This window comes from Corvus moneduloides, chromosome 2, assembly GCF_009650955.1.
Source record: "Corvus moneduloides isolate bCorMon1 chromosome 2, bCorMon1.pri, whole genome shotgun sequence".
Lineage (NCBI taxonomy): Eukaryota > Metazoa > Chordata > Aves > Passeriformes > Corvidae > Corvus > Corvus moneduloides.
Window position 1 is genome coordinate 19,096,127 of NC_045477.1, and position 21,234 is coordinate 19,117,360.

Here is a 21,234-nt window from a genome sequence, read left to right on the forward strand (position 1 = left end):
TTTGTCTCACTACCACCTTATGTAAATGAAACATTGACTATCTGTCACTAAAGGCTAAAATATGAAATGTGAAAATGTTGGTCCTAAATATATCTGTGAAACAGATCTGGAGCTTTTTTTTATGAATATGTTACACATCCTAGTTAATAATAGATGTTACTATTTCTCTCTGTGTGATTTTTGTTGTTCTTTGGGTTTATTTAGAGAGGCATATTGACAAAGAACTTTTCAGGGTGGTTTTCTCTTTGTGCATGCTCAGAGACACGTGCATCCATTCCTGTCTCAGAATGTTTTCTCTTCAATAGCTTTCTTCATGCTGAGTGTATACATGTTTGTACTTTTTATTGTATCACTAGCTAGCAGTCATGTCTGAAAAAAAGAAAGCAATACACTGAATACTGTCACAAGCCTTCACCAGTCCAGTGGACTGTTTCTGCTGCTAACCTGGCTTTAAAGAAAGAAAATTATTCCTCATAAAACTTTAAAAGGAGTTGCATAGAACTTGCGTATCTCTTTAGACTCATGTTACGGCAGTTGCAGTTTCTGGATAAGTTCTTGATTTAAAAGCATTTGAACCCTTCTTCATTTCACACAGATCTTAGAGCTGCTGCTTGCCTTCTGCTCTGTGCTAGAACTGCGTCACACCCTGCGGCAGGCGATACTGCAGCCAGCTGGTTTGCCAGTCTCTGGAAACACCAGGCTTGTGACTCGCTCAAAGAGTTTTGAACCATCTGTGGCATTGGTGCACTTGTCAAACCAACCATTGGAAGCCTCTGAAGACTGTTCAGGTCTAGCATTGCAACTATTCAAAGAGATTTTTGAGGTACCAAGACTGATAACTGAGCTTCTTAGCAGCTCTTATTTTTAAATGATTTTTAAAGAACTATTATAATTTGACTTGAAAAATAGCACATAAAAAAAAGTACCTGCAATAAAGTTCATTGTAAAATAGCTATGTTGAAATAAACATACTTCATAAAACAACTGTTCTTTTAAAGACATGCAGTATTTTAGAAATAATGTCTGTGTTGTAAGTGGGAGACATGGCAGTTTATGAAGTCATGAGGTAGCTAGAAAACTATCAGAATTCCTTTCTAGAACTTACTGAAGTGAGTAAGTTCCTGCTGTTTCTGTTCTCTGTTAACTTCCTCTTCCAATATGATACTGATTAACTGTCTTAAACCTGAAATAGGAAGGGGCTGGGAAAGCAGAAACACAGGCAGGGGTAGAGTGCAGGAAGGGGTAGAGTAAGCTTGGCTTCCTTGTGTTGTACTTTTAAATATTGACATAAAATAAAATGTCTTTATTACAGGATGTTATTAACAATAGGAACAGTGAATCAGCTGAACACTTTATGGATCTTTTGCTGCCTGTTCTTCTTGATCATCTTCAAATGCCAGAACAGATTGTGGATGAGCTATTAGTGAAGAAAAAGTGTGAAAGAATGGTCAAGGCTATTAATGTCCTGACAAATATCCTTTTTATGTGCCTATTGGCAGCTGATTTATTATTCCTCCACCATAATCTGCTCTAAGATGTTAGAAGACATGTCCACCTTGGGTCACTTTAATAGCTTCTAATGACAATAAGTGCCCTAATTTTACTTAGGAGTGTCATCTTGCAAGATCTAAAGTAGCTTTCTAATTGCTGTGAAATTACTTTGTAATGCGGTGGTGCAGGATAAAATGTTGTGGCTATTCAACAGAACAGAAGCACTTTGCAGATGGAAAACAAAGACGAGTGTTTTCTGTTGAAATTTTGTGGGGAATTTGGGCGGCCATCTTCTTGATCCATGTAGTACTGTTGCCTGGCTAAGTCAAGTGCAGCTCCCAGCCAAATATGATACAAATTTAGATCAGAGAAGCACAGAAAAATAATGTGGAATGATACAGTTTTACACTCCTCATTGAGTCCTTAGTGTCTGTAGTAAGTTTAGTAAGGAGAATGTGACTGCAGAGAGTAGTCCTGCATCTAAGTTCTGTGGAGAAGTCTCTCCCAGCTCACTTCTAGGTAACTAGTTCTTGTGTTAGGGACTGCCTGGTCCCTGCCTTTTGTTCACTGTGTTTCTTTATGCCACCCATTTTATTGAGGTTTCCCTTAGCTGTCTGTTTCCAATAAGTGTGTGTATTAACTGAAAAGCGGAGCTTACTTGGCTTGTGAGTTAGGCATGATTTAAGTGGTTTATGTTGTTTTGGGTATTAAAAGCATTCTTAGAGTCTCTTGTGCTTTGATGCCTTAGCTTTTGTGTCCTTTATTATGACAAAATGTTGCCTTTTGGTGCCAGTCCATAGGCATAGGTATATTGAATTTTTTCTTAACTCTGCCTACTGCTCTGCAGAGATGACATACTGAAAATGCGTGTCTCAAAGGTGCTGACTGCCAGCCAATGCACGTGTCTGATAGAACACCAGTTTCCTTATAGCGGGATTGATACTGGTTTTGGGACAAAATTGGTGGACTCTAAAATGTGGTAAGCACACATATTTATCTAATATCTAATCAAGCATGACTGGTGTGAGAGTTGTGATATTGTTGCAATGGAAAGAGTATGGTAGTTGAAAGTACCATTTAAACGCATATAAATCAATATTGGTATTAAATCAAAATTAGCATTTTTGTGGAATAAAAAGTAATCTTGCTGGTCAGTTCAATCAGTAAAACCCAGCTTGTGCATTCAGATAATGTTTTTGGCATAAGCTGGCGATCCACTTATGAGGAACAATGACCTTAAACCTCATGCAGTAGTTGAAGCTGATCCAAGTTGAAGCTTACTAGAACTGCTCATGGCACATGATTTCTCATTTTGATTTTATGCAATCAGGGTTCCAAAATATCACACATCAGTATGGGGGGAAATTGTTGCACTGAAAATTAAATTCACATTCCTTCAGCTCAGTGTCATTAACCTGAATGCCAATATAGCTAAGAGTTACTTGGCCAAAACCCAGTGAAATATAATTAGACCTATAATTAGACCCTCCTCACTTCTAGCCTGGAAGTGGTGTTTTTGGTCTTCGTTGTTGCCATCCTTGGCATGCTGGAGAAGCTCAGATACATGTCCAAGGAACTCAATATGATCTCTTTGGTTTTGGCATTGTTGCCTTGCTAGACCTATTTAATTTCTTTGTGAAGGTATTTATTATTTTTTTTTAATTGACTGAATTTGTCAGTGCTGATTTGACATATCTCACCTTTTTTTTTTCCCCACCCAATTTGCTTTTCTACTTGGATGTTTAAAAGCAAACTTGCTGCTGATATTATTTTGAAAATGCTTGATCTTATGAGCAGATTGCAGCAGGATGTACCTGGTATGAAGGTCAGCTTCTACAAAATGTTACAGGTATAATTTTAAAACGTTTTATGAAATGTATCTGTGAAATAGTGTCACTGCAGTACAGTAGTTTAGGTCTAAATGTTTTGCATGATTGTCTCTGAAGTGGGTAAAGCTTCTTGGAAAATACAGTCCCTTATGCACAATTCCTAAAGGTTGTTTCATTATTAATTCTTCTAAAATAAGAGTAGTTTGCTTTTACTCCAGTCACTTGTTTTGGTAATGCATATGAAATCATACTTCAGCTGCCTGGTAAGAATTATCCTTTTAAGACTGCATTATGACTGCAGTTTAAAGGTAGCAAACTAGATAATAATTACCACAACAATATAATTATTTGTGGGGTTGGTTACTATTAAATACGTACATGTAATTTGGAACTTTGCATGGCCAAAGTTTCTGGTACCTATTGGTCAGACGATACCTTAATAATTTACTTTATAGATGGAAAAGCAATCCAGACAGTCAAACACTTCTTGCTGTTTTGGGGATTTTTCTTTCAAGAATGGGAATTGTGTGATTTAATGGGTAACAATGAGTTTTACAGTCCACAATTAATCTTTATAACTTCAGCTAGTGACCTTTTACGTTGAGTATCAAACACTTGAAAACTTGCAGGAATTAACTAGTTTCTTTATCTGTTGTGTTGACTTTAATGTAAAACATGATTTCGAATACTCAGAAGTATAGACCATTTTTAAAATCACTTGCTGACTTCAGTCTCGGGAACTTAAAAGGGCAAACTTTAAGAAGGTAACTTAAGTTTTAAATAAAACATTTCTGTGCTTATGGGCCTTGATATTGTAATGTTTTTTTAGCTTGTGTTTGGTGGGGTTTGTTGTTTTTGTTGTCTGCTCTATCTTGTTTTGACCAAACCAATTTCTTTATTAGGATCAACGCTTGATTACACCTTTGACATTTGCTTTAACATCAAACCATGGAGAGCAAGTCCAAGTGGGACTTAGAATACTGTTTGAGGCTGCTCCCTTACCAGATTTTCCTGCCATAGTGTAAGTTATTTTTGTGGTACTCTGGTTAGATTTGACGTTTTTACAGGCTTAGTGATATTCATGTTTTTTGGAGTACTATTTTCAGAAACTTTAGAAAATTGTCTTGTTTCTGCTTTATGTGCACTTATGAGACAGTAGTGATCCTGGAGGCCAGAGGAAGCCATCCCCATCCTGATGGTGTTCATTTTATGTCAGATCCTAGAAAGAACAGGAGCGATTGACTCCTGTCCCTAAGTGCTCATTTGTCTTGGAACTTAGGGTGCATCTAATATTCTGACTGTCAGATTGCTCTCTACTGAACTCTGTCAGACATTTCAGTCTTCGGTTCCTGAAGCTTTGGTCACACTTTTGCAGTTGCTTCCAGGAAAGAACAGGTTAGGATAAGACACAGGCAGATGGCAGTTCAGGTAGTACTTAAGGTGGTTTAAACTAGGGAAGAAGTATTGAGAAACTCTGTTTGATAGAGTCCTTATTTGTGTAGATGTAATAAAATACAAAAAAAAAAAAAGACTTTAAATTGTATCAGAACCTGGAGTTGAACCTGACAGACGTCAAGGGCAACAAGAAAGACCATTACATCAGCAGCAAAAGCCAGACTATAAAAATGTGTTCCTTTCTGCTCAGTGGGGCAGGGGACCTGTTGGCAAAGGACATGGAAAAAGTTGACATACTGAATGCCCTGCTTGGTCTTCACTGGTAAGGATTCCCAAAGGCAAAGCGATGTCCCTGAGAGCAATGGGAAGGCCTGGAGGAAGCAAGACTTACTCTGGGTGGCACTGGGTCAAGTTATGGAACGTTTAAACTAACTGGATGTACGGAAGTCCATAAGACCTGACAGGATGTGCCCTTGAGTGCTTAGGGATTGCCTGATGTCATTCCAAGGCCACTCCAGAATGTCTTTGAAAAGTCATGGTGACTGGGAGAGGTTCCTGAAGACTAGAAGAAAACAAATGTAACTTCTGTCTTCAAGAATGGCAAAGATGATCAGTAGCACCCTGGACTGCACTTGGAAGAGTACTGATGACAGGGCAAAGGAGGTGATCATTCCCCGTTGCTCAGCTGTGGTGAGACCACACCTGTAGTGTTGTGTCCAGGCCTGGCTCTCCAGTGCAAGAGAGATATGGACATGCCAAAGTGAATCTAGTGTAGGGTTTGAGGGATGAGCATGCGTTGTACAAGGTGAAACTGCAAGAACTGAGCTTACTTTTGAGAAGACTTGCAGGGTTCTTATCAGTGTGTTGAAATGTCTGATAAAAAGGAACAAAGGAGACGGAGCCAGGCTTCTCAGTGGTACCCACTGACAGGATGGATGTAGGCACAAACTGAAATATAAGAAAAAGCCTTTTAGATTTCTTGAAATATCAGAAAAGAAACCCTTTTACTATAAGGGAAGGTCAAACTGGAAAATTTTGCCCAGAGAAGTTGTGGAGTCTTCATCCTTTGAGAGAGTCAAAATTACCAGGCATAGTCCTGGGCAACCTGCTAAGAGCAGGAGTGTTGAGTTAGGTGGTCTGTAGATGGATCCCTTTCAACCTTAATTATTCTATAATTATATGGGTTTGTGGATATAAGAAACATTTTTATAATGGCCAATAATGAATAGTCTGGCTGAAAGAATGAAAGATCTGTACAATCAAATATGTCTGGAATTGTACAATGGAATAGCCAAATGACATGTCTGTAGATGCAAGTTAAAAATAGGCTTTTGCTCACTTAAGAAGCAATTGAGACAGCACTTCAGTGAAGTGGTTGGGATAGCTTAGTAATTAAGGAATTTATCAAGAGGAAGGAATTTATAACTGGTGCCTCTAAAATCAGCTCTTTTGATTTATCATTCTTATTTGAAACATGTTATTCGTACTTGCCTTGAAAATACCAACCACAAATTACATACAGGCACTGAAATATAGGTGCTGTAATTACTTTTTTCTAAGCTTTTGAGTTCTCTTCCCTATACAAATTTGAACAGATTGCAGTTTTATCTGCATACTTAATTTTGGTTAAAGTTTAGAAAACTAAATGTGCTGTACACAATACAGTATTGTAAAATAGAATTGCAGGCAAGGAAACTTGCAGCACACTGAGGTTTATGGGTAGGACTCTGCTTTAGCTTGATTCTATCTTCTTATTTTTATGCCAAATAAAAATTCTTACTAAATACTTTCTCAATCTTCTTTGAGACAAACAGTGGCCTACTTAAGTTGAATAATAACAGGCGAAATAACCTGTTTCACAGGTTCATAAGAGACATGATCTGTTCTGCTCAAAAAGAGCTGAGCACCATGTCCTTTCTGATAGGATTCTGTATTTGTCTCTAAAGTTTAGCCATGATACTTTTTTCCCCCCCTTTTTCTGTATTTCTGGCCAGTTTGGGCACGTGTCCAATACACATCTTCGTATTCTGTTGTAATGCAAATGTGATTTTGTTATGAATTGTTCTCCTCTTCAATCCTTGCAATGGTATTTGTAGCAGGTTGTGTCATTAATAGCCTCATGTTTATTCAGGCTGGGTGAAAGCATTGCAGCAAATAATGCCTACAGAGAACAAGAAACGCAGCACACAGCAAAGAGAATCCAAATGCAGTCACCTGTGACCAACAGTACTTCAGTGAGGTGTTCTTCATCCTGTCCTTCAAGTAATGAATCCAAAGCTTCAAATATTGAGGAATTAATACAAAAGCTTCATTCTGGACTAGAGGTTAGTAGAATTTATATACCCTTGTGAAATATTTGACACTTTTTTCACTGGGAGGGATGGAAATTAAAATCCAAGTGTCAGACTACTATGTGTGTAACAGTTAAATTTGGTTTAGATTCCTGTCTATTTGGAATGTGCTCCTTTTACTGAGCTGCTGAGCAGAATTCAGAGGTGCTACCAGAAGTCAGGGCTCCTTACTGAGGTCCCTCTCCAGTGGGTTTGCCCGCAGTCATCTTAGCTGTCAGATGCGGAGGCAGGAGCCAGGTCTGGTCTGACTGCCTAGACTTGCTGGGACACATACAAGGAACCTCCTCCCTCTGCTTCCTAAGAAATAGCATGTGATGAAATAGAGATGCTGTGCCGCTTTAGAAAAGCATGGTGCATCTCTTGAGTGCCTAAACACACATACTTACATTTTCATTTTGATGGAAGTAGCTGACTCTAACATTTGCAGCTCAGGTTTTGTGGAAAGGTGCTGTTATTATTTCAGAAGACAGTTTTTACTTCCCTCTGCAGCAACTTGCATCATGAAGGAGATACTCAGCCAGGCACTGCATACCATGTGCTTTGTGGGCCATCCTGGCAGATACTGAATATATCTCCTCTTTCCCTTTTCTATTCAAAGCAAATTAGCTGCTTTGTAGCTGCTTTAGACTGAGTGATGGATTGTTGATTCTATGCTCTTTTGGCTTAAAAGAACAGTATGCAAATTGGGAAAAGGAATAGAAAGTTTCTTGATAACAGCTTGATATCTGTATTAGTAGCATTGCCTCCAGCCTTAGCTTTGCAACTCTCATCTCTTTGTTGTAACATAAAAGTGAAACTCAGAGAGCTACCAGTTCCAGTCAGCTGCCAGAATAACAGTGAAGAAGGTCAGGTGAGTCTTCCTTGGCTTACTTTTTACTCTGCCACTGGATGCTCCCATTGATCATCCTTTTCAGGACTGCATGTGACAGTCTGTGGGTACATTGCTGTGTTTATGTTAATGTGAATCAAAGCAGCCACAGGTGCCTACACAGCACTAGTACAGCAGCTTCCAGTAATGTGACAGACTGTAAACCTGCTTTGATTTTTTTTTTTTTAGGGGAGAAAGTTGTTGATGAATTGTTGAGTGATGCTTTTCTTAGACCTTCTAATTAGTAATTCAAAATCAATATACGTATTCACTTAAAATATGCAGTACTTCAGTTCTGTGTGTATATTTTGTAAAGCTCAAATGCTTGTAAAAACATAATTGAGAAAACACTTTTCATAGTATTACTGTTCAGAGAGAATGAAGGGAACTTCATTCTTAGAGCTCTTCTTGGAGTAGTCACTGCCATGACCTTTTAGATATTTTAAGCTTGCAAGTGGGAAAATAAACTACTTGTTTCATACTTTAGGGACAGAAAAATGAGCTGAGAACTGGAGCTACACAGGGTCTCCTGTTAATTTTCAAAAAACTCCTGTTAATTTTCATTCTTCATAGTGGTTCAAGATGGTGCAGAGATGGTGGCTTTTCCGTAGGTGATAAATGTCTGAACAGCTGGCATAGTTTGCATTTGGTTGTGCATCAGCATCTATGAACAGCTGCTCAGAACTGGTGTTATAGCAGCACTGCCTAAGAGAAACATCCTGAAATCACTAAGTAGCATTCTCACTTGACTCAGGCATATACTTTAATTAACACTTAGGACTTTTTGTGCCATGCATGGTGCATTTCCTCTAGTAAGTCTGGGTTGACACAGTAGGTTCTGTCCTCAGTAGTATCCTTTCTAGTATCCTAGAAAAGCTTTCCTGGGCCTTTTCTGTTAATTTATATGTTGAGAAGGCAATGGAGTGTGAACAAGGAGTTTTAACCATATGCATTTTGTGCTGTTAATGTTAAGGCAGATTACTTTAGGTGTCCTATGAGGGGACTGCTAATTCTCCATCAAAGATCAGACCAAGGGGAATTATTTCAGAATGGTGATTTTACCTTTTTATAGTGCTGGACTGATAGTCTTCTGCAGATGACTCCCACTAAGCCTAACCAGTTCAATTGCTCACAAACTTTCCACAAGAGTCGGGTGGGTACCTTTGAGTAGACAGCCTCAGATACAAAAATGAGAATTCAAAAAGCTGGTGGCAGGTGGAGTTCACAAAACTTTTGAGCTCTTTAGGCTCACATTACCTGTGTAAGTAAATACAAATTTCCTGTACCAGTAATTGCAAAACTTTTCCACAGATGAAGGAGCCCTTGGCTGATGTGAGGATGTCTGACATAATGGATGTCTACGAGCAGAAGCTGTCAGCGTTAGCAGTGAGTACAACCTAAAGCACATGGGGATGTTGCAGTTAGTACTTTCAGAAAATGTTAATGAGAAATATCCTTCCTATATGCAGTCTAAAGAAACGAGGCTGCAGGATCTTCTGGAAGTAAAGGCAGTAGCTCTTGCTCAGGCTGAGAGGCTGATGGCTCAGTACCGGTGTCAGAGAGCCCAGGCTGAGTCTGAGGTAAGTAGCAGAGCCTGGAGGTGGGACTGAGCAATGATTGTCTGGGTACCTTTAACTGTGATCAGATGTGGAAACTATACTGCTTATCTGTAAGCTGTGCTTGCAAGTTAGGGCAGTCTTAATTTTCAGCATGAACATCCTGTTTTCCTCTGGATTGTTCTTTTGCACAGTTTTCTTTAATGTCCTTTCCCTTACAGAAGTCAACAAAACCAACCTACTCTGCTCATTATCGTTTGTTAACCATTAGTGTTAATTCAGCAATATTGAAAATTAATAAACCCACTTGCTAGAATTCTCTATAGAATTTGCTAGTATATGAAGAACTGTTTGTTTCCTCTTTGTGTCTTTGTGGGGTCTGTATTTGAGCTGCATGTTGAAAAGTGAGAATAATTTCTATTCTTTAAAGGTTGTATTAAAGATTGGGCTACAAATTACTCAATCCATAGCTAAAATGTATTGTCTTTTACTTTGTTCTTCCCTCTTCCCTCACATTGTCTATAAGTGGAGCTAAAGGAATTTAGTGAAGCAATTAATTTGTAGTTAATATTAGGTGAGAGAATTTATTCTTCTAATGTAGATGATGGCATTTTGGTGTTAGATCTATGTCCTCAAGCATGCCTAATACAACTTGAGAAACAGAATTCCCTTTAATATATGTGGCTTTTTTTTTCTTTTTATTTGGGGGGTGTGTTTCCGTTCAAAGGCAAGAACTCTTGCTGCAATGCTGAAGGATGCAGAACGAAGAAATGAAGAGCTTAACGATTTGCTGAAAGCTCAACATGTAGAATCTGAAAAAGCACAGACTGATATTGAACAGCTCTTTCAGCACAACAGGAAATTGCAGGCAGTTGCTGAAGAACATGAAATACTGAAAAAATCCTCTCTTGATCTTCTTCAGAGGTAAGATGAGTAAGATCTCTGAACAAGTATTTCATATGCAAAGATTTATGATGTCCTTTATTGGGCTAGGCACATTAGAAGAGCAACATTACATGCTGTGTCATGTTTTTAAGTGAAAAGTTCATTATTTTTTCTTTCTTCTGTGTGCTTGTCAATAAGTTTAATTTAAGTAATTCAAGAACTTAAATTTCCATTGCATTTGACGTAGTTAAATTTACTAATACATTAACATTCAGCTTTCAGTGGAATGAGAACTGAATTATAGGTGCTGAAGGTCCAGTTCAGGGAATAGCACGAGCTTTGTATAAAAGGGACCATTGTTCTCTAAGACACAGAACTCACAGTGTTTAGTTTCTGTTAGCATTATACCATGCTCTCAGTGTCTGTCTTTGATTTTGCGTGCTGTCTTGATGACATGCTGCAAGAGTTCTGGAGAAACAGCCAATACCAGTATGTTTGCGTAATGTGGGACTCGGCATCGTTGGTCACGTCTGTACCAAACTTCACTTAAATTAGGTAAAAGTCAGGTAGGGAGGAAGGAGGCACATTGTGTGTCCTGAATTATTTATAAGCATTATTTCTTTGGCATCTTAAGCTAAAAAGAATATGTGAGACACACAAAGTACATGAAGATAGAAAATATTTGCAATTAGAATGTGCTTTGGAAGAGTAAAGGCTTAAAAGAGCTTTGACTTCTCAACTCACATGAACTGGTCTGGTCACTAGGTGTCAGCAAGGCAAGGAAACTGATAAAATTGAGAGCAAATTTCTTGCTTAGTAAGGGGAGCAGGCATTATATTAGACAATTTTGAAGGCATATTGCTGCTAATAAAGGAGTCATTAAGGGAGGAAAATATATAAAACTTTTTTCCATTACGCAATTTCTTGAATAAGTGTCTAGTAGGTCATTGTGGAAGTGCCTCCATTTTTGCTTGAATTATATGCAGCCATACACTTTGTGAACATGCATTTGACTAATTCATGTGAAATAAATCAGCCTCAATCTAGTATCTAACAGTTTTAAATTCTCTGAACTAGGAACAAAACTTTCTAATCCTTACAATGTGTTTCTAAAACAAAAATTTACTTTTTTAAAACAATCGTCAAATATGCTGTTTCTTAAAAATAATCAGTTAACTGACATCAGGGAAGAGAAGCCTCAGGGCCATCGGGGGAGGGCCTTTTGGTAGGAAGGTAGGAAAATGTTTGCTTGGAGCATGAGATCTGCCTTATAAGCCTGTGTTAACTGCACACTGCATTGTCTTCAGTATGTTCAGTTTTTAGTATCACAAGACAACTGGAGGTCATAGACTGACTTAAAGGGTCCCTTAAAAGATGACTGACATACACAAACTGTTACAGATTAGCTCTTGGCAAATTTCTAAAGGTATTTATAGTTTTGTCAATCCCTAAAAGTTTTTTACTGGAGGAAGGTTTCTTCCTGATCATTAATAATTCAGGATTTGTAAGGGATCCTCTGAAGCTTAGCTGGTTTGTTTGTCTGTCTCTTTTCTTCTTCCAAGTCAAGCATTGGAACAGGCTGCGCAGGGAAGTGGCTGAGTCACCATCCCTGGAGTATCTAAAAGATGTGCAGATGGGGCATTTTGGGACATGGTTTAGTGGTGGACTTGGCAGTGCTGGATTAATGGTTTGGCTCAATCATTTAAAGGGTCTTTTCCAACCTAAATGATTCTGATTTTGAGTATGTTCATTTAAAAAAAAACAAACCCAAAAAATCTAACACACTAAAAACCAGCTGTCACCAAAAAACCCTCAATTGTACACCCCTCCTTCAGAAAACACCTTGCTTGTTGCTTGAGTGGGATGGTTGCACAGATCATGTCAAATATTTTTATTTGACGAACTATTAAAGTAAAAGCTCTTCAAAAGCAATTACACTTCATTTGTAGGTATGAAACAACTGAAAGACAATTTAAAGATCTACAGATTACATGCAATTCACTAAATAAACAAGTGGAAGCAATGAAGAAACTAAATGAATCACTCAAGCAGCAGAATGACAGGTAAGTTCAGTTTAGTCTTTTTAAAGCAAGTTAAACAGTAAAACTAAATAGCACTTTAGTCTCAGTTTTTCAACCGTACTTTAAGTAATATCTGAGAAGTGAAGTTAGAGGAAGCCAAAGATGCTTCAGGGTTGATTTGTACATTTATGTTGGATGAGAATCTGTAGTACTGACTTTGGTGATTTATTTTGTTTGCTCCGTAATTGGTTGGAGTTGGTGAGGAAATATCCACAGACTTCAGCAACAGCTGGAAGAGAAAGATGATGACCCAATTCTTGGGTGCATTTGGGAGAGCGTGGAGGTGTAATTTTGATTGTTGTTGAATTCTTAAATGCTTTTATCACTCAAAGATTTCCATGTATTCCCTTTTAGCCTGCAGGTTTTCTGTTAATGTTGTCAGATTGGAAAAAAAAACCCAAAACAACCAACCCTATTAAATGAACACATTTGAAAGTTGTATTAGAAGTCATGGATGGGTGGTATTCTGCCTGTGGTATAAAACATCTTTTCCAACTATATAACTAACATTATCTATGTCTTCCTGAGGAGTAATTGTAATTTTTCCTTTTTGATGGCTTAAAATAGAGGTCTGATATACCTTTCACCAATGTAACTAAGGGAATATAGGACTCTTCTTTGACAGATTTTATTTAATACATAACTTTTCAGAAGATGTCTCTAAAATATGTTCATAGGCAGGCCTTGTATTCAGTTGAGAAATAAAGTGCTATTCTTGGTTTTACTTGCAAAGTTCACTTCATCCTTCCAGGCTCTTGCCTTGTCAGTAATCAGAGCAGTCCAAATCATTGCCTTGAGTTCTGATTCAAATGGAAAATTTTCATACTGATACATTAGTTTGCTACTGAATAAATTTGGCCACTTACATTGAATGGTGCAATATGCAGCTCAGGGTAATTGGGGAGATATTCTGATGAAAGCTGACCCTTGTTAAAGCCAGGCTGGAGGAGCAGTTTTTTATATAGATACTCTTGAACTGCCACAGAAATGGAGACCATGGGAAATATACGTCACTCCCTATTGCTAGAGGCTGCAGCTTAGAAACTGGTAGATAGGAGGTGGATAAACAAGTAAACAAAAGTGACAGCAGATGCCATGTAGGCAAGGCAAGTGGCAAGTAGAATATGGCTTAGAAATTAGTCTAGCTGGTAATGGAAAACTGTGTTAGCTTCAGGGAATGTAAAGTGTTCGTGTTACAGCTGTACTGCTGGTAGATGACAGTACCTCAGTGTTAAATGGGTGTGGAAACTGAGCATTACCCGAACTGGTGAGAAGTGAGGCAGGCCTGCACACGAGCTATGGCGCTGTCTTACGGTATGGTCACTCTTGAGTGTTGTGTGACAATCTGGGAGATGTTCAGAATTACGTTTTTTATGTACAGGTGTCCTTGCGTGGATAATACCTGAAACAGATTTTACTAATTGCATGGTCTCTTTAGAAGCATAGTAAGACCTAAAACCCCAGCATCTTTAATCAATAATGGCAGGGAATTTTTACTTGCGTTGAATGACAATTTCAGTTCTGCCACAGTTTTTTGAATCATTTGTGGCTGTGATCAAAGGCACCAATTTCTGGGTTTTGTGTTCCAGGTATCAGCCTTTTCAGTAGTTTCTACCATGATCAGAGAAGGGCAGTGACTATTTCATGGTGGCAGGAAGGAAATAAGATCTATCTCTGCTCACACACTGCCCAATCGTAGGTTTGATGAAGTTCTTGACTGCAAGTGGAAACGACACAAAAATCATTCTAGCTTCTTAGGACAGGGAAATGGTGGCATATCTTTAATTTAATCATTAAAATTTATTTCTCTGCACTTTCAGGACTGCTGCACAGTTAGTAGAAAGTGAAGAGCACAGAAATGAATTACAGCAACAGCTACAGGAGAGAGATGGCACAATAGCGAGTAAGTCACCTACCTAAAGGTCACTGAAGCTGGAGAACCAGCTGCATTAACTACATGTTATTATGGCCTCTAGATAAGCTGCTATATCTTACTGGGCGACTTTTAAATCTTAAAAGTTGGCCACAGATACATAATTTAATAGCTGAATGAAACAAATACAAATTTGAATTTTTTAGAAAGGCTGCATGAAGTTGATTTCCCAGACTTCACTGAATCTCTGCATAGTGTGTCCTTTCAGGATCTTCTTACAACATGTCCATTAGAACAATTTTCTGTAGGAACTGCAAATTAGAAGAGCTTAATTAAACTCTCTCTGCAAATGCCTGGAAGCAACCACTAAAATTTAACATTAGATGGCACTACTCTGTAATTCAATTAGCAGCCATGTTGAGTCTAAAAACAAAAAGTTAATTTAAAAAGCACCTTGTTTCCCAGGCCAATGCAGTATCTGTTTTCTAAGTTTGGCATCCAGTCTTTTAATGTGTTCATTTTCTTAAGCCTTGCAACAGAATATAAATGTTCTGGAAGAAAAAATAAAAACTCAACAGAAAGAAAAAACAGATATGGAAAAAACTATCGATACTCTTAGAAAGGAATTAAGTGAAACAGAGCAAGCAAGGGAAGAACTGAGTATCAAGGTAAGGAATTATTTGCACCTGCATTGCTGAGACTGGAGTTTTAGGTATCTGTTTGATAGCGTTGGTGAATCAGTATTTTGGTGGTTAAGTACCTGAAGATCCTAGAGTAGTCAATGTAGTAGTGAACGAGAACAAATTCTCTCAACTTTATTGTGTACCTCTTGAGTTTTAAGTCAGGATCAAGTTCTAATGAGGTTCTGTGAGGCATGTGTGTGAGTATGTAAAGTTGGGAAGGGAAAAACCTCCCCCAAACCTGCGGCATAATGTTAAATAACAGAGTGTAACACATTCCTCTTCAGTAGTTTTGACTACTGAAAATGTAAGTCAGCTTGCTTTCCCTCCCTTTCTCACATTGAATTAAGGTACATGTGTATGCACCAAAATGCACCTGGGGTTTTTTTGATCATTGAAATTCTAACAAAAAACCCCATTTTTATCTCCAAGAAAAAGTGTATTTTTTCAAAAGAGAGACCATTTTAGCTATACCAAGTTAACAGATAATATTAACAAAAAAAAAAAACCAACAAAAAACCCCCAACTAAATCCCCCAAACTTCAGTGCAGCCTGCATGTCCTTGGCTGCAGGTAAGGCTCCCTCTAAAATCACAAGGCAGAGACTCATTTTACATGCAAACTGATAAGCAAATGCAAAGTGTGCAGTCTGGCAAACACATTTACTGTATTTCCGTTTCCTGGAAGCAAAAGCTTAATCTCTTCAGGCAATATTATCCAGTATATAGCAAATATTTTTTTTGTTCTCACTAAATATTTACTGGTGTGGTGCTTGAAATGAAAGGTAGACGGTAGCACAATGATAACGGGGGGTTGGTGCTTTCCCATGGTATCCAACATTTTGCAGTGTGGCAGTAGCTGTAGTCACTCATCTGCACCAAATGTACAGCTGAGATTTCTGAAATAAGCTTGTCATTTTAAAACTGCTTTTTAATTACTTGCTTAAGTTCACCACCAGGCCACTCAGCTTTCACTGTATTGTGTGTTTTTCAGTTGGTAATGGAGGAAACTATAACATTTTGTTTGTTTCTGCAGGCATCTTCTCTGGAAGTTCAAAAATCCCAGTTGGAAGCATGCTTGGAAGAAAAAGAAGCGCTCGTAAATCTGCAGAAGGAAGAATTGGACAAACACGCCAGCATGATTGCAATAATTCACAAACTAAGTGGTGGCAAGCTAAGTGCAGAAACAGTGAACCTCAGTTTGTAGGGCTCTGTTTCCTGTGCTTTTTGTATTCTGTTAAGTGAGCTAAATTATTGGGAGGACTGCCAGCTTTGTACACAACGCATGCAGTTTGGTTGCCTTTTTGCATAATGCAGTTATTGTTTAGAAAGGTCAGCAACAAAAAAAAATGTTATCAGACCTGCTGAATAAAGGGGTTTTGTTGTTTTGCAAACTCAATTGGGGAAGAAAGCATCATTAACCATCAATTTTTGTTTCAGTGTAATGGGTTAAAAATTTTCAGTGTCAAAGTAAATTTGCAGACATGTTTCCCTTTAAATCTCTTGGTCATGGAGAAGGGGTAAGTAAATGTTGGGAGGGGTTTTGTTGTTTGGGTTTTTTTTTCTCCTTTTCTACCAGAAAGTGCTCGAGTAAACAAATTCTAGTAGGAAATGCCAAGCATGTTAATAACTCAATTGATAAATGCCAGTTTGACTTTGTCAAATGGTGGAATGGGAGGGAAAAACATCAAGCTGCTCACCAGAGTAAGGCAGCAATAAGGTACACATGTGCAGAAAATGGTAAATTAATCGTTAGCATTTATGTGACAGAATCCAGGCTATATAAATATTGATTTTTTTTTTCCCCCTGAAAAATGCACTGTTTCAATATGCTATTCTAAGCCAAGTGTAGCTGAACTCTGGGTTGCATAGCAAGTAAATGCATGGGCACATCAAGGCATTTTGACAGCATTTCTGTCTTCTTTCATGGCAGTGTTTTTTCCAAATGGTAATGCATAGTGGCAAATGGAACTAGCAAATAAATTGATGTCTGTTTAAAATTTTGTTTAAAACATATATCTTCTCTTTATTGTAGGAAAACCTGGAGATTTTTGTACTTAATTCATACAGAGAAATACCTGTGCAAGGGGTTTTGCTTTTAGGCATCTTGACGTTATCAGTTCTGTAATCAAAATAGTTCTGTAATAAAGTTCCCTGTGCTGTTTTCATATTCATGTGTGCTGTATCCTCTGTGCTATTGGACGTTTTTTTCCTTTCCCCAGTGGCTCTCTCATTTAGTGCAGGGAGTAGCTGGCACCAGCACGACAAAGAGCTCTGCAATAGAGTCAATTTTTAATTATCTGTGTCATGTCAGGTTGTCAGTTGGCTGTTCTGCAAGTGGAGACTTTTGTGCTTAGTTCCGAGCACCCTCACATCTCAATAGCAGGCACTCCAGTACTTCTTATCTGAAAGTAGCTGCCTTTTATTCTACATTATCTGGAGAAAGTTTTCCATTCAGCAGGTGGTTCTATATGGCTTTGTTTGTTATTTCATTCATGCCTAAAAATACCCTTTATTGTGTATTTATTTTTCTGTACTATGTCTTTTCTGTGCTGCGTAGTTCACTTTTGGTGTACTTACTGTATATAATGACACAATAAATGGTTTGGAGTTGATGATCTTCAATTCCTCACCTGCTGTGTGTTGTCTTCATCTTAGCACTCCTCTTTAGTCTCAATTCTGCATCCATTGATCTTTTTCTATTTTCCTGCTAGTGGTTTTATTTTAGTCTTTCACTTTCCCCTTCTTCTCCATCTCTCTTTCACCCCTCATTCCAGCTGACAGTGCCTACCCTGCTTTTCCCTGGTGAAATCTCTGTCTTTTATTGAAATTAGGAAGCTTTCCTTGTGTGCTGTTTTGGATCTATTAGTGGAGTCTTTCCCACCTCTGAGATAAAACAGGCTGTGGAATGGTACTCTCACTTTTTAATTAAGTGCAATTGATCATCCTCACCTATGTGAAAGATGGAATGGAAAGCTTTGCCTGAACCAATTCCCAACTTTCATTGCCCCACTCGCCCCCACACTTATCTCTGCTATAAACAAGGCAGAGCTTTTTAGTAGTAGTAGTAGTAGTAGTAGTAGTAGTGTGGTCAAAATATCTGTGCTGTGGTGTTTGTGCTTGCACGTGCGACTTAATGTAGACAAAAAAGCCTTTTCCTCCCAACCTTGTGAAATTTCAGCTGGAATTTTCTTAACTTCAGGATGAAATTAATATCCTGCACAAACAGTAGGAATTCTGAGCTTTACAAGCTGAAAGCATGGCCCTGCTGTAGTAAGTAGAAAGTGATCCTAAATGTGAGGGCTAGTAAATAGGCCTGTTTAAAACAAGCAATTTAATGCACAGCTGCTATGATCTTGGATAGATTTCTCAGCAAATACTTAATGCTCACGGAGACCAGTAGGATTTATTTAGTGATGGTGTAAACAAAACATAAAATTCTGAATAAAGAAATCTAGAAACCACTTATGCTACGGATTCAGCAGTGCCAAAAGTGTTAGTTGCTGGTCAGGATTTATGTCTATTTCATGCTTACAGTTCTCCTGATTCACAGGGACATGTCTAGTTCTCCAAGAATTATCTAGCAGTGCACTTTTCTGGAATAAGTGCAGGCCAAAAATGGGACAGACTCCACTGAAATTGTGACACCCAGCTTTATAGGTTTGGTTCAGCATTCTTGTGAAGATGTAAGAAGAGGTTCTGTGCTCCTTTTTCTTAGAGTTTATTGTTAGCAGCCAAGGATGAAGTATTTTTAGGCAAGTACTTTTTTCACAAAAAATGCTTTCAACCTTGCAAAGTTGGTTTATATATAAATAAACTCCTCCATGCATTCCCATCTGGTTGCTTTTGAAATCTTCAGATTTGTTCAGTGCAGCATGCTTCCTTTCCCTCTCCCTCACCAATTTCCCTTCTGCAGAATGATGAAATTGGGAACAGTCTGCTAGCTTTATGTCCCCAGTGACACATCCTTTTCTCTCTACCCCGGTCCAATCTAAATTGGATCCTTTCCTAGGAATACATAGAAATGAAGGGTAAGTAGTTAGGCTGAGTAATGCCACACTGGAAGCTGTATAGCTGTTGATGTAAATAGCCTGGGAGTCCCAGACCATGCCTGACAACAAGGGCCAGGTGCTTCTCCCCCTCCTGCATGGCGGTTTGGGTTGTTCTGCTCTGGTTGTTCAGTTCTGGATTGTATCCAAGAGGCATCCATTTCACAACAGACATAACCAGGTGATGTGAACCTCATTTTTATGGCCAGCTTCTGTTTGAATCTGCTGTGCCTGGGTTCTTGTGATTGCAATATGTTAAATTTTTCCTAAGGAACAACCTCGTGTCCCTTTTGACACGTTGCTCTTTGACCTGAGTTTGCCTGATGATCTTGGCTGAGGAGCTGGTGGTTAGCTGGAAGATTTTTTCTTGCTATGAATGATTCCTCTAAAGGGCAATTAGTAAGAAGAGCCAGCTGGGTCCATGTATGTGTTTCATGCTCAGCATTACAGTTGAACCTCTCTGTGTTTCCTCTTATGCCTGCATGACTTTGCCCATTTGACTTTTTAACTGAGCTTTAAGTGCAATCTTGAGTGCAGAAGGTGGAGTTTGGTTTGGGTTGGGGTTTTTTTATGGCCATTAGCTCTTGTCGAAAAAAATGGAACTCAGGAGTCACGGGACCCCTTATGAGATTTGTTGCTACCAGTGTATAGTCTGTCTTCCTGACCCATTATTTTTGGGCTGCGTTGGATGTTGAGCAAACATTGCAGCCACTTTGCACTTTGCCAACAATAGATTTGGTTTGTTTGGTTGCTGAGGATGTCTTTGGAAATGGAAATATGCAAACTCCTAGTGTTTCACTATTAAAACTTCTGTCGTGTTTGCCCCACTGTCCCATCTTTCCAGGAGAAATGTGTAAGAGCATCCCTGCATGCTGCATTCTTCTGCCAGTATCTTCCCTTCTGAACAAAAGGTTTGTGAAGAAACACCTAAAAAGGGACATGAATGTAACTGAACTCTTGGGGTACAACTTTCTCCTTTTAGTTAGCCCTATGTATTTTCAGTGCTGACTGGGGAAACAAACAAAAAAGATGGTGTTGGGGGTAAGGCACCTGGCTGTGAGGAAAGGTCTGTGGGTTCACCTCCCACAGAACTTAAGTGTGGCAGTGTAGGCTTTGGCCTAGCTTGGAAAATGGACTGCGTGGACAAAAGGGACCACAGTCTAGGCGAGAAGTCTTACTGGCAATAGGAAGTATTCAACATTTTTGTATCAACTGTGCCTAATTGTAAAGCTTGAGTCCAAAGTTGGGGTAATAGCTGAGCCTTTGCATGACCTTGAGGAAAGCAGGTAATGAAACACTTTATTTGGCGTGTGGAGGTAGGAAGGAAGAAGGTACAGCGGATCTTGAAGCATATTTGGGTGTGATCTGAGGTATCTTTTCAGCCAGTACCCAATCCCAGTTCTGAACACAGCATACTGTGCACGTGTGATATAAGGCTCCAGGCTTTCTCCTTAAAGAAAGAAGTGACAAGCCGAGGACAACATGTTACTTGGGAGTGGGCATTGTACTCTTGCTGCTTAGATGGACTTTGAAAGCACTGGTTGCTTGCAGGGCGTTAAACCATCTTGTCCTTCTGAAGCTCTGCATCAGAAATGATCAGTGTTTGAGAAACGTGATAAAGGTGGCTTGCACATTCCTCGTTGCAACACGGCAAGCGTAGAGAGACAGCCCAGTTTTGTTTGTTTGCTTTTCTGAGACATTTCCAGCATTGCTTGTACTCTAGGAAAGGGGAGATTGTGTCACCAGATCCTGAGACAGGAGTGAAAAAATCCCAGTTTTCCTTGGCTGAGCTACTGTAGTACCATAGTTGACTGCAGATTTCTTTGAAAGTGGTTGGCTCATGTTACAGAGTCACTGAATAGGCACTGATTAAATTCCAAAGGATCTTGTACATGTTTGAAAAGGTTATCTCTGCATGGAGAACAAGCACCTCGTAAGCTGAGATCCCTCTCACAGCAGGGATGGCCAGCCCTTGATTTACCCATATGTGAGCTAAGCCTTTACACAAGAGAACAAACACTCTACTGGTTAAATTTGTCTTCAGAGTAACTGAGATAACAATCTGGTTTAGGTTTTTTACACTGCATTAAGTTATTAAAAAGTAATTTTGTAAGAAAGCAGCTCTTGTTTTAACTCAGTTTTACTTCAGAATAATCTGAGTATTATTTGCTTATACTG

The 21,234-nt window shown here is 38.8% G+C and overlaps 1 protein-coding gene across 1 annotated transcript in view; it reads left to right on the forward strand.

Moving 5' to 3' along the window:
* Window positions 1-17,632, forward strand: part of CIP2A (cellular inhibitor of PP2A) — a 25,313-nt gene extending 7,681 nt beyond the window's left edge. The window contains exons 9-21 of the mRNA XM_032098329.1: window positions 596-823; window positions 1,313-1,472; window positions 2,329-2,470; window positions 3,241-3,340; window positions 4,223-4,341; window positions 6,847-7,039; window positions 9,246-9,320; window positions 9,404-9,514; window positions 10,218-10,414; window positions 12,325-12,438; window positions 14,277-14,359; window positions 14,858-14,997; window positions 16,044-17,632. Coding sequence (XP_031954220.1) covers window positions 596-823; window positions 1,313-1,472; window positions 2,329-2,470; window positions 3,241-3,340; window positions 4,223-4,341; window positions 6,847-7,039; window positions 9,246-9,320; window positions 9,404-9,514; window positions 10,218-10,414; window positions 12,325-12,438; window positions 14,277-14,359; window positions 14,858-14,997; window positions 16,044-16,214 — 1,833 coding nt within the window. The 3' untranslated portion in view covers window positions 16,215-17,632. The remainder of the gene's footprint in view (window positions 1-595; window positions 824-1,312; window positions 1,473-2,328; window positions 2,471-3,240; window positions 3,341-4,222; window positions 4,342-6,846; window positions 7,040-9,245; window positions 9,321-9,403; window positions 9,515-10,217; window positions 10,415-12,324; window positions 12,439-14,276; window positions 14,360-14,857; window positions 14,998-16,043) is intronic.
* Window positions 17,633-21,234: the final 3,602 nt, after the last annotated feature.